General features: G+C 40.4%; 1 protein-coding gene across 2 annotated transcripts in view; it reads right to left on the bottom strand.

Moving 5' to 3' along the window:
• LOC118181591 (protein Wnt-4-like) overlaps positions 1 to 13873 on the bottom strand; it is a 362494-nt gene that overhangs the window by 136887 nt on the left and 211734 nt on the right. For both annotated transcript variants that reach the window (XM_085815746.1, XM_085815754.1), the window contains exon 2: positions 13144 to 13379. In XM_085815746.1, coding sequence (XP_085671872.1) covers positions 13144 to 13379 — 236 coding nt within the window. The remainder of the gene's footprint in view (positions 1 to 13143; positions 13380 to 13873) is intronic.

Below are 13873 nucleotides of genomic sequence, written 5' to 3'. Positions count from 1 at the left end.
AGAACGTTTGCTTGCTCTCTGTCAGCTTGTGAAGGGGTCTTGCGATGGAAGAAAAGTCCTTCACGAATCTCCTATAGTAGGTGCAAAGCCCTAGGAAGCTTCTCAGCTGATGGATATTTTCGGGACGTTTCCAAGATTTAACCGCTGATACCTTTTCAGGATCCGTGCGTACACCTTCTGCAGAGATGATATGTCCCAGGTAAGTCACTTCTTTTCGGAACAATTTGCATTTAGCGAGACTCAGCTTCAGATTGGCTTCTTTCAGTTTCTGAAGCACCTTCCTAAGATTTTCTAAATGTTCTTCAAAACTCTTTCCGACGATGATGATGTCGTCCAGGTATATCAGGCAGGCTTCGTAGGAAAGGCCTTTCAAAACAGTCTCCATAAAACGTTCGAATGTTGCCGGCGCATTACACAGTCCAAACGGCATCACTTTGAACTGCCAAAGTCCTTGTCCCGTAGTAAATGCCGCCTTTTCTCGGTCATCAGGATGGATTTCTACCTGCCAATACCCACTTATTAAATCAAGTGTTGAGAACCACTTGCTTCCAGAAAGAGTATCTAGAATGTCATCAATTCTAGGAAGAGGGTAACTGTCTTTCTTCGTAACCTCATTCAACCGGCGATAGTCAACGCAAAATCTTGTTGAGCCGTCTTTCTTTCTGACGAGAACGATGGGAGATGCCCATGGACTCGCTGACGGCTCGATGACATCGCCTTCTTCCATATCTTTTAAAAGTGTTCGCACTTCTTCCTGTTTAGCAAACGGTAGACGTCTTGGATGTTGCTTGATCGGGGGATGATCGCCAGTATCTATTCTATGTTGTGTCAAACTAGTTCGACCCACGTCAGAAGACGAGTGGAAGAAAACAACTTGAAGATCTTTAATGACGCGATCGGCAGCATTTTTCTCCTTATCGTTTAATTGTGCATTCTGCAATAACTTATGTAATGCTCTCTGAGGACACGGATTCTGGGATGTTACTCTTTCTTTCAACGCTGGTTACTGGAGTACATGTTGCAACCACTTCACCTTTCTTAATAACTCTCGACTTTTCAGTTACATTGGCGACTCTCACCGGGATAACCGTTCTGGATAGGTCGACGAGTGTTGAGGCTACTAGTACTCCTTTTGGGCTATTACAGTTATTGGGATATTCTATGATGCCGTAGCGGAAATTTCTGTTTTCGGCTATGGATCGAGGAAGTAAAATTTCTGTTCTTGCCGGTATTGTGATATAGTCTTGTGCTATGATTTTATGGACAGATTTAACTTCTTCATCATTAACGAGAAATAACGCTATGTCCTCAGATGTAGAATGCAATTCGTTATTTTTAAAATCCAAGGAAAAATTGTATTTCCTTAGAAAGTCCAATCCGAGTATGCAAGAATCAGTGATCTCTGCTACATATGCCGTGTGATGGTAAGCGGCCCTTCCAAACGTGATGTTAACATTTACTTTTCCGTCGATGTCGATCTTCTCACCGGACACAGTCTGGAGGGTAACGCAGGGCGGCGTCCAGATAAGTTTGTTTCCTAGTTGTTGAGCCAAATCTTTTCGAATGATGGTGACGTTGGCTCCTGTATCTATAGTCATATTGCACGGAATTCCATTAATATGTCCTATTATGAAAAGTCCATTACTGCCGCCTCTCACTGCAGAAATCTGAAGCGCTTTAAACGGGGGCTTTTCATTATCTGGCAACCTCCGCCCCGCGAGATGGCCACTAATTAGTTTTCCTGCTGTTTGTTAGGAGCGGTCTTAGCATCCGTGCCCTGGGGTATTCTGCAGTTTCGTCTTATGTGTCCTTCAGCACCGCAGTTCCAGCACTTAACGGTCGGTTTCTTCTCACCAATATTCCGTCTCAAGGCGTTCAGTTGTCTAGTTAAATCGTCAAGTCGAGCGGTGACTTGATCCCCTGGCTCCTGGACTTGAGCAGCTCTGACTGGGTGGCGGTCTCGACGAGTGGCTTGCTGGGCTGCCTCAAATTTCATGGCGTACACTAGAGCACTTTTTTAATCTTTTACATCCGCCATTCGTAGAGCTTTCTGTATTTCAGTATCTCGGATGCCGTCGATAAAGTATTGCAAGGACAGGATTTCCCTTGTTTCTGTCGGGCATTCCGAAAAGGCGAGATGGGACAGCCTTTCAACATCCGCGGCGAGCTCCTGAAGTGTTTCGGTAGGCTTCTGTTGACGAGATTTTAATTGGAGCCTGCTGTAGTCTTTTAAACACTTCTCCCCAAAGCGCAACTCCAAGGCGCCGGACAGAGCTTCGAAATCTAACCTTTTGTTTTCGGGAAGAGTCTGAAGGATATCCGCTGCGTCGGTTCTTAAAGAAGCGGCGAGATGACAGGCCTTAGCTTGGGAATCCCATCCATTCGCATCCGCCACGATAGAAAATTGTGTCTTTTACACCTGCCAGGAGGTCTTCCCATCATATGTGGATAGCTTCAGAGGTGGACGAGCAGGCATTGGTAAGAATTGAAAAATCATCACTTCTGCTCCCTGCGGACGCTACGAATTTCTTTAAAGTATCCATTTCTTTGGCAACTGCAGAAACTCTCTCATCAATTTGTTGTTCGATTTGGTGTTGGACGGCAGAAACTCTTCCTTCAGTTCGTTCCTCCACAGCAGAAACTCTCCCTTCTATATGTTCTTTTACAGAAGAAACTCTTTCTTCTATTTCTTCTTTCACCGAAGAAACTCTTTCTTCAATTTGTCTTTTACGGAAGAAACATTTTCTTCCATATGTCCAACATTATTTTCAACTGCGTCAATTCTGCCTTCCATAGCTTCAAATTTATTTTCTATTATGCAAGTAATTTCTCTTTTCATTTCTTCTTGACCAGCTTGAACGGCTTTCATTTCGTCCTTAACGGAGTTGACGGCCCCTTCCATCTTTCCTTGGCTAGTTTTCATCTCTTCTTTCATTTCTTCTTTAAACGAGGCAAAGGCTGATATCAACTGCCTTAAGTGCTCTTCCATCGCTCTTGTTATTGGCATTCAAATCCCACTCCTGACACCAAAAATTGTTGCGTGCGTACGGGTTCGTTATGAAATGAATGCACAAGTCCGATGAAAAACGAACAAAAATTTATTATTATCACAACAAAAGTGCTTAAATTTTCTCAAATTATCACGCAGTATTACAATATCTCACAGTAGTTTTCTTTTAACTACTCAAATGTCCAATAGAACGTAATTCAAAACAGCTAATGAACGCTAATCCGCGAATTCGCTACAATCAACAAGAGTAGTTTTCTAAACAACAACAATCTAAGCAACTACTGCAAACTGAGATGTTTTCCTCCTTTTATAAGATTTTAAAAGCACGCGCTAGAATTTTCCAGTACTTTCTCGAAATCAAAAAGAGATATTTATTTATTTAATGCACGCGCTCTTGTATTTTCAATTTTCCGGCTTAGCTTTCTTTTAATATTCGTCACGCGCTGCACTGCGCGAGAAATAAAACCATTTAATTTATAACTGAACTAACATTAGCTTTTTAAATACCAAATTCGTAACACTGCCCCCTTCCCAAGGACTGCACGTCCCGGGCAGTACAATCCCTGGACAGGAAGCTAAACTTACAACTGTGGCATAAATGCATTAATAAGCATTACATTACAATAATAAACAACATGAACAATAAATGCAATACATAAAAGAAATCAAATGCTATCAAATACAAATCAAATACACATTTAAAAACAAAATGGACCATGGTCTTCTACTATTTACAATTATTTACATTATGTACTATGGCCATAGTAATGAGCTAACCTGTCGTAATGAACGACTTTAGGTTTAGAGTTCGAAGACTTACGAATCCGAACCACGACGTCATTCAGCCTGTTTAGGACTGTGTACGGGCCATCCCAAGGTGACTGTAATTTCGGACAGAGTCCCTTCCGTCGAGTCGGATTCCACAACCACACCTTTTCTCCTTCGTGGAATTGATGTTCAGTAGCTCTTGTGTCGTATCGGGGTTTTCATCTTCTCCGTCGCCAAGTTGACTCGCTCTCGTGCAAAGTTGTGCATCACTTCAAACCGAGCCTGGAGATCTTGACTATATTCCTCAGACGAAGAAGGAGCATCCGTAGGGCGGCCAAACAGTAGATCACAAGGCAGACGAAGATCACGACCGAAGAGCATCTGTGATGGAGAATAGCCGGTAGTCTCGTGGACAGCACTGCGGTAAGCCAGTAAAAAGAGTGGTAATTTCTTGTCCCAGTCCTGTTGGTTTCTGGAAACCACTAATGAGAGGTTATTAAGGATGGTTCGATTGAACCTCTCTACCATGCCGTCCGACTGGGGATGCAATGGCGTCGTTTGAGTTTTGTCAATGCCGAGTACTTTGCATAGTTCTTTGATTACTGCCGAGGTAAAATTCCTTCCCTGATCGGAATGTAACTGAAGAGGCCCTCCAAACCTGGAAATCCAGTGCTGTATCATTACCTCAGCTACTGTGACAGCCTCTTGATCAGGAATAGGATAAGCTTCAGGCCACTTGGTGAAGTAATCAATGACAACGAGTATGTATTTGTTGCCATCAGCAGTTCGTGGTAGAGGTCCCAGGCGATACGTTCAAACGGCGATACGTTCAAAGGCGATCATCAATATATATCAAAGGCGATATATCAAAGGCGATACGTTCAAACGGCGCACCTACGTTGTAACGTTGCAGCTTGCCTCGGCTGCGTTTCCTCGGTCCTTTCCGACCTGCACTAACCAAAACAACTTGAAGATCTTTAATGACGCGATCGGCAGCATTTTTCTCCTTATCGTTTAATTGTGCATTCTGCAATAACTTATGTAATGCTCTCTGAGGACACGGATTCTGGGATGTTACTCTTTCTTTCAACGCTGGTTACTGGAGTACATGTTGCAACCACTTCACCTTTCTTAATAACTCTCGACTTTTCAGTTACATTGGCGACTCTCACCGGGATAACCGTTCTGGATAGGTCGACGAGTGTTGAGGCTACTAGTACTCCTTTTGGGCTATTACAGTTATTGGGATATTCTATGATGCCGTAGCGGAAATTTCTGTTTTCGGCTATGGATCGAGGAAGTAAAATTTCTGTTCTTGCCGGTATTGTGATATAGTCTTGTGCTATGATTTTATGGACAGATTTAACTTCTTCATCATTAACGAGAAATAACGCTATGTCCTCAGATGTAGAATGCAATTCGTTATTTTTAAAATCCAAGGAAAAATTGTATTTCCTTAGAAAGTCCAATCCGAGTATGCAAGAATCAGTGATCTCTGCTACATATGCCGTGTGATGGTAAGCGGCCCTTCCAAACGTGATGTTAACATTTACTTTTCCGTCGATGTCGATCTTCTCACCGGACACAGTCTGGAGGGTAACGCAGGGCGGCGTCCAGATAAGTTTGTTTCCTAGTTGTTGAGCCAAATCTTTTCGAATGATGGTGACGTTGGCTCCTGTATCTATAGTCATATTGCACGGAATTCCATTAATATGTCCTATTATGAAAAGTCCATTACTGCCGCCTCTCACTGCAGAAATCTGAAGCGCTTTAAACGGGGGCTTTTCATTATCTGGCAACCTCCGCCCCGCGAGATGGCCACTAATTAGTTTTCCTGCTGTTTGTTAGGAGCGGTCTTAGCATCCGTGCCCTGGGGTATTCTGCAGTTTCGTCTTATGTGTCCTTCAGCACCGCAGTTCCAGCACTTAACGGTCGGTTTCTTCTCACCAATATTCCGTCTCAAGGCGTTCAGTTGTCTAGTTAAATCGTCAAGTCGAGCGGTGACTTGATCCCCTGGCTCCTGGACTTGAGCAGCTCTGACTGGGTGGCGGTCTCGACGAGTGGCTTGCTGGGCTGCCTCAAATTTCATGGCGTACACTAGAGCACTTTTTTAATCTTTTACATCCGCCATTCGTAGAGCTTTCTGTATTTCAGTATCTCGGATGCCGTCGATAAAGTATTGCAAGGACAGGATTTCCCTTGTTTCTGTCGGGCATTCCGAAAAGGCGAGATGGGACAGCCTTTCAACATCCGCGGCGAGCTCCTGAAGTGTTTCGGTAGGCTTCTGTTGACGAGATTTTAATTGGAGCCTGCTGTAGTCTTTTAAACACTTCTCCCCAAAGCGCAACTCCAAGGCGCCGGACAGAGCTTCGAAATCTAACCTTTTGTTTTCGGGAAGAGTCTGAAGGATATCCGCTGCGTCGGTTCTTAAAGAAGCGGCGAGATGACAGGCCTTAGCTTGGGAATCCCATCCATTCGCATCCGCCACGATAGAAAATTGTGTCTTTTACACCTGCCAGGAGGTCTTCCCATCATATGTGGATAGCTTCAGAGGTGGACGAGCAGGCATTGGTAAGAATTGAAAAATCATCACTTCTGCTCCCTGCGGACGCTACGAATTTCTTTAAAGTATCCATTTCTTTGGCAACTGCAGAAACTCTCTCATCAATTTGTTGTTCGATTTGGTGTTGGACGGCAGAAACTCTTCCTTCAGTTCGTTCCTCCACAGCAGAAACTCTCCCTTCTATATGTTCTTTTACAGAAGAAACTCTTTCTTCTATTTCTTCTTTCACCGAAGAAACTCTTTCTTCAATTTGTCTTTTACGGAAGAAACATTTTCTTCCATATGTCCAACATTATTTTCAACTGCGTCAATTCTGCCTTCCATAGCTTCAAATTTATTTTCTATTATGCAAGTAATTTCTCTTTTCATTTCTTCTTGACCAGCTTGAACGGCTTTCATTTCGTCCTTAACGGAGTTGACGGCCCCTTCCATCTTTCCTTGGCTAGTTTTCATCTCTTCTTTCATTTCTTCTTTAAACGAGGCAAAGGCTGATATCAACTGCCTTAAGTGCTCTTCCATCGCTCTTGTTATTGGCATTCAAATCCCACTCCTGACACCAAAAATTGTTGCGTGCGTACGGGTTCGTTATGAAATGAATGCACAAGTCCGATGAAAAACGAACAAAAATTTATTATTATCACAACAAAAGTGCTTAAATTTTCTCAAATTATCACGCAGTATTACAATATCTCACAGTAGTTTTCTTTTAACTACTCAAATGTCCAATAGAACGTAATTCAAAACAGCTAATGAACGCTAATCCGCGAATTCGCTACAATCAACAAGAGTAGTTTTCTAAACAACAACAATCTAAGCAACTACTGCAAACTGAGATGTTTTCCTCCTTTTATAAGATTTTAAAAGCACGCGCTAGAATTTTCCAGTACTTTCTCGAAATCAAAAAGAGATATTTATTTATTTAATGCACGCGCTCTTGTATTTTCAATTTTCCGGCTTAGCTTTCTTTTAATATTCGTCACGCGCTGCACTGCGCGAGAAATAAAACCATTTAATTTATAACTGAACTAACATTAGCTTTTTAAATACCAAATTCGTAACACTGCCCCCTTCCCAAGGACTGCACGTCCCGGGCAGTACAATCCCTGGACAGGAAGCTAAACTTACAACTGTGGCATAAATGCATTAATAAGCATTACATTACAATAATAAACAACATGAACAATAAATGCAATACATAAAAGAAATCAAATGCTATCAAATACAAATCAAATACACATTTAAAAACAAAATGGACCATGGTCTTCTACTATTTACAATTATTTACATTATGTACTATGGCCATAGTAATGAGCTAACCTGTCGTAATGAACGACTTTAGGTTTAGAGTTCGAAGACTTACGAATCCGAACCACGACGTCATTCAGCCTGTTTAGGACTGTGTACGGGCCATCCCAAGGTGACTGTAATTTCGGACAGAGTCCCTTCCGTCGAGTCGGATTCCACAACCACACCTTTTCTCCTTCGTGGAATTGATGTTCAGTAGCTCTTGTGTCGTATCGGGGTTTTCATCTTCTCCGTCGCCAAGTTGACTCGCTCTCGTGCAAAGTTGTGCATCACTTCAAACCGAGCCTGGAGATCTTGACTATATTCCTCAGACGAAGAAGGAGCATCCGTAGGGCGGCCAAACAGTAGATCACAAGGCAGACGAAGATCACGACCGAAGAGCATCTGTGATGGAGAATAGCCGGTAGTCTCGTGGACAGCACTGCGGTAAGCCAGTAAAAAGAGTGGTAATTTCTTGTCCCAGTCCTGTTGGTTTCTGGAAACCACTAATGAGAGGTTATTAAGGATGGTTCGATTGAACCTCTCTACCATGCCGTCCGACTGGGGATGCAATGGCGTCGTTTGAGTTTTGTCAATGCCGAGTACTTTGCATAGTTCTTTGATTACTGCCGAGGTAAAATTCCTTCCCTGATCGGAATGTAACTGAAGAGGCCCTCCAAACCTGGAAATCCAGTGCTGTATCATTACCTCAGCTACTGTGACAGCCTCTTGATCAGGAATAGGATAAGCTTCAGGCCACTTGGTGAAGTAATCAATGACAACGAGTATGTATTTGTTGCCATCAGCAGTTCGTGGTAGAGGTCCCAGGCGATACGTTCAAAGGCGATCATCAATATATATCAAAGGCGATATATCAAAGGCGATACGTTCAAACGGCGCACCTACGTTGTAACGTTGCAGCTTGCCTCGGCTGCGTTTCCTCGGTCCTTTCCGACCTGCACTAACCAAAACAACTTGAAGATCTTTAATGACGCGATCGGCAGCATTTTTCTCCTTATCGTTTAATTGTGCATTCTGCAATAACTTATGTAATGCTCTCTGAGGACACGGATTCTGGGATGTTACTCTTTCTTTCAACGCTGGTTACTGGAGTACATGTTGCAACCACTTCACCTTTCTTAATAACTCTCGACTTTTCAGTTACATTGGCGACTCTCACCGGGATAACCGTTCTGGATAGGTCGACGAGTGTTGAGGCTACTAGTACTCCTTTTGGGCTATTACAGTTATTGGGATATTCTATGATGCCGTAGCGGAAATTTCTGTTTTCGGCTATGGATCGAGGAAGTAAAATTTCTGTTCTTGCCGGTATTGTGATATAGTCTTGTGCTATGATTTTATGGACAGATTTAACTTCTTCATCATTAACGAGAAATAACGCTATGTCCTCAGATGTAGAATGCAATTCGTTATTTTTAAAATCCAAGGAAAAATTGTATTTCCTTAGAAAGTCCAATCCGAGTATGCAAGAATCAGTGATCTCTGCTACATATGCCGTGTGATGGTAAGCGGCCCTTCCAAACGTGATGTTAACATTTACTTTTCCGTCGATGTCGATCTTCTCACCGGACACAGTCTGGAGGGTAACGCAGGGCGGCGTCCAGATAAGTTTGTTTCCTAGTTGTTGAGCCAAATCTTTTCGAATGATGGTGACGTTGGCTCCTGTATCTATAGTCATATTGCACGGAATTCCATTAATATGTCCTATTATGAAAAGTCCATTACTGCCGCCTCTCACTGCAGAAATCTGAAGCGCTTTAAACGGGGGCTTTTCATTATCTGGCAACCTCCGCCCCGCGAGATGGCCACTAATTAGTTTTCCTGCTGTTTGTTAGGAGCGGTCTTAGCATCCGTGCCCTGGGGTATTCTGCAGTTTCGTCTTATGTGTCCTTCAGCACCGCAGTTCCAGCACTTAACGGTCGGTTTCTTCTCACCAATATTCCGTCTCAAGGCGTTCAGTTGTCTAGTTAAATCGTCAAGTCGAGCGGTGACTTGATCCCCTGGCTCCTGGACTTGAGCAGCTCTGACTGGGTGGCGGTCTCGACGAGTGGCTTGCTGGGCTGCCTCAAATTTCATGGCGTACACTAGAGCACTTTTTTAATCTTTTACATCCGCCATTCGTAGAGCTTTCTGTATTTCAGTATCTCGGATGCCGTCGATAAAGTATTGCAAGGACAGGATTTCCCTTGTTTCTGTCGGGCATTCCGAAAAGGCGAGATGGGACAGCCTTTCAACATCCGCGGCGAGCTCCTGAAGTGTTTCGGTAGGCTTCTGTTGACGAGATTTTAATTGGAGCCTGCTGTAGTCTTTTAAACACTTCTCCCCAAAGCGCAACTCCAAGGCGCCGGACAGAGCTTCGAAATCTAACCTTTTGTTTTCGGGAAGAGTCTGAAGGATATCCGCTGCGTCGGTTCTTAAAGAAGCGGCGAGATGACAGGCCTTAGCTTGGGAATCCCATCCATTCGCATCCGCCACGATAGAAAATTGTGTCTTTTACACCTGCCAGGAGGTCTTCCCATCATATGTGGATAGCTTCAGAGGTGGACGAGCAGGCATTGGTAAGAATTGAAAAATCATCACTTCTGCTCCCTGCGGACGCTACGAATTTCTTTAAAGTATCCATTTCTTTGGCAACTGCAGAAACTCTCTCATCAATTTGTTGTTCGATTTGGTGTTGGACGGCAGAAACTCTTCCTTCAGTTCGTTCCTCCACAGCAGAAACTCTCCCTTCTATATGTTCTTTTACAGAAGAAACTCTTTCTTCTATTTCTTCTTTCACCGAAGAAACTCTTTCTTCAATTTGTCTTTTACGGAAGAAACATTTTCTTCCATATGTCCAACATTATTTTCAACTGCGTCAATTCTGCCTTCCATAGCTTCAAATTTATTTTCTATTATGCAAGTAATTTCTCTTTTCATTTCTTCTTGACCAGCTTGAACGGCTTTCATTTCGTCCTTAACGGAGTTGACGGCCCCTTCCATCTTTCCTTGGCTAGTTTTCATCTCTTCTTTCATTTCTTCTTTAAACGAGGCAAAGGCTGATATCAACTGCCTTAAGTGCTCTTCCATCGCTCTTGTTATTGGCATTCAAATCCCACTCCTGACACCAAAAATTGTTGCGTGCGTACGGGTTCGTTATGAAATGAATGCACAAGTCCGATGAAAAATGAACAAAAATTTATTATTATCACAACAAAAGTGCTTAAATTTTCTCAAATTATCACGCAGTATTACAATATCTCACAGTAGTTTTCTTTTAACTACTCAAATGTCCAATAGAACGTAATTCAAAACAGCTAATGAACGCTAATCCGCGAATTCGCTACAATCAACAAGAGTAGTTTTCTAAACAACAACAATCTAAGCAACTACTGCAAACTGAGATGTTTTCCTCTTTTAATAAGATTTTAAAATCACGCGCTAGAATTTTCCAGTACTTTCTCGAAATCAAAAAGAGATATTTATTTATTTAATGCACGCGCTCTTGTATTTTCAATTTTCCGGCTTAGCTTTCTTTTAATATTCGTCACGCGCTGCACTGCGCGAGAAATAAAACCATTTAATTTATAATTGAACTAACATTAGCTTTTTAAATACCAAACTCGTAACAATATGAAGAAGAAGAGCATTACATATTACCCAAGATAACTATGCATATGTGCCGAACTGATAAATGATTTTTCAGCCTTGCTCAATATTACCTTGTTAATCTTCATTTTTTGCTTATATTAAATAAAAACGCAAAATACAAGCATATTTCCATGACAACCTTTTAATCGCATGATAAATTATCTACTATGGTATTTTTTCTTATGTTTGCTTATTTCACTTACTTGTAATTACATCGTTAATTTTAATCTGTCTTTTAATTATAAATTTTAAATCATTTATACGGATTCTATTCACACAATTTTTAGACGATTTTGCTTTGCTGTAAAATCTTGGACTTTGTTTTTTTAACTCAAACTATATTATTGAGAGTGTTAACAGTTTTGTTTTCATGCAAAATGTCGTTTTAAAGAAGCAGTGGATGGAATAACTCAAACTATATTATTGAGAGTGTTAACAGTTTTGTTTTCATGCAAAATGTCGTTTTAAAGAAGCAGTGGATGGAAGGCTATATTGGTGTTCTTTCTGAAGAAAATTATTGGTATCTAGTTATTGAAAAACGTTGTGAAAGGCCACGGTTTTTCGATATCTAAAAGCTACGATAGGTAATATTGTCAACAAGAAAGGAAAACAAAATGTCCTTGACTTCCAAGAGGAAATATTGTTCCAAATATATAACCAAGGAAAAAGCGGAATTTTTTTAATTCTGCAAAGGTAAGGTCTTTAATGCTAAACGAAAATTCGTCAAGTCAAAGAACAGTTTCAAAATCATTTAAATAATGTCAGCTGTAAATAAAATTATTAATGTTTATCTGACTGTTAAAATGGCGAAAAAAACCTAATGTGCATTGTTTTTCTCCATGACATATCACTGAACGCAAAATGCGCTGCAGAATTCTTTATGATAAACGTTTATCCGGACAAAAATGTAAAACTGTTGTAATAATAGATGAATCTTGGATGTATAATTGCAATAAAAAGACATCCATCATCAAAGAGAAGAAAAAATTTTAAACGTGGTTCAGAGAAGCTTTAGAAAGTTTTTCGAAGGGATTTACGACTATTGCTAGTTTTTCATATAATGGCAAATTAAAAATAATGGGAGTCGAGAACAATGTGGAACATCTCCACATATTATCAGGAATATATTTTATAGACACTTTTCAAGTGTGAAATACCTTCTCTTTACCCACAGTGCCATCAGTCAGTAAAACTGCATCGAGACAAAGCCAGCAGCCACACGTCAAAATCCACTGTGAATTTCTTGGAAAAAAAATGGTACAAGAAACGGGAATTAAGGCTATATTTATTACTTGCATCTCTACTAAATCTCCTGACGTACTACTCATGGATTTAGGCTTTCGGATTTTTAAAAAGCGAATTGTCCAGACATCTACCTGCAACTCCTTGGATTTTGAAAAACTGTTCAAGAAGAATGGGATAAAATACATCTTCTGATACTATAAAAGGTTCTATTTTCTTCGAAATTACGATGCAAAAAGATAGTAAAGAATTAAGGTTATCAAATAGGAAGTTTAAAACACAAAACCTTTAGATAAAATATTTCTGTACATACAATGAAAATTGTCCAAAAAATTTGCGAATAGCCTCCGTAATGCGCTCTTCATTTCTGAGAAACACGAAAGTAATCGTTTTAGAATCAAAATCCGATTTTATTTTATATAAGAATATTATATATGTAGCAATTTTATTGATTATATCAAACTTTCCAAATAATTAGAAATTTGTGTTTTATTAAAATGCGAACTGATGTAATATGTATAATTTACATAGCATTTTCCTTCACATTATGAAAAAATGCAATTGTTCTAAATAACTAAGAACTAAAGTCCTGAAAAACTGAGGAAAACAATTTACAATTTCTCACCTTCGCTGAGGACTTTCCCAAAAATTCTTGTTCCATTTACGGTACTGCAGTTCCATCGCCTGGTTCTAAACTGCCACTGACATTCGGCAACCGATAGCAGTGCACCTTGTCGTACTGAATCCATAACTTCAAGATTTTTCTTGCAAATCTTTATTTGCCGTTTAGTGAGGCCCAGTAGGTGTTCGCAGTGATCGGTTTTTTCGATACTTGCCACCGAAGCCGAATGTAAAAGGGCCCTGCAATGAAATAAAAACCCATTGAAGTAATAGAAAATTTCGATATAAATAAGAATAGAAAAGAAGATAGATAATAGAAAAGGCACGTAAAAATATCATTTCTGAACGGGAAAGGTACTATAATGAACTGAATAACTGCAGTTGTGACAAGCATTTAAATTCCTATAGCAATAGAATGATAAAAATGAAAGCCTACATTCAATTATATATATATTTTTCTTTTCGAAATAGAAGCGGAATAGAATAGAATTTTCGAAATAGAATTTTGCTCTTGTAATGCAACAACTTTTGCAAATCTCATATATACTTATTTATTTCTGTTTACATAATTAAAAGTGAAACTCCGATTTAGCGGTTATCAGGGAACTCATAAAAACCGCTTTTTAAACATTCTAATTTTGAAATCTTCGAAACACACCTGAAAAAACTCCGAAACTTAACCCGCTGATAAGGAATAACTTAATAAAATTATACATAGTAAAATTTCTCATGCT

The sequence above is a fragment of the Stegodyphus dumicola genome, chromosome 1, assembly GCF_044657685.1.
Source record: "Stegodyphus dumicola isolate Sdum_Otavi_A_Nest chromosome 1, ASM4465768v1".
In the NCBI taxonomy this organism is placed as follows: Eukaryota; Metazoa; Arthropoda; class Arachnida; order Araneae; family Eresidae; genus Stegodyphus; species Stegodyphus dumicola.
This window is presented reverse-complemented; position numbering and strand designations above follow the sequence as displayed.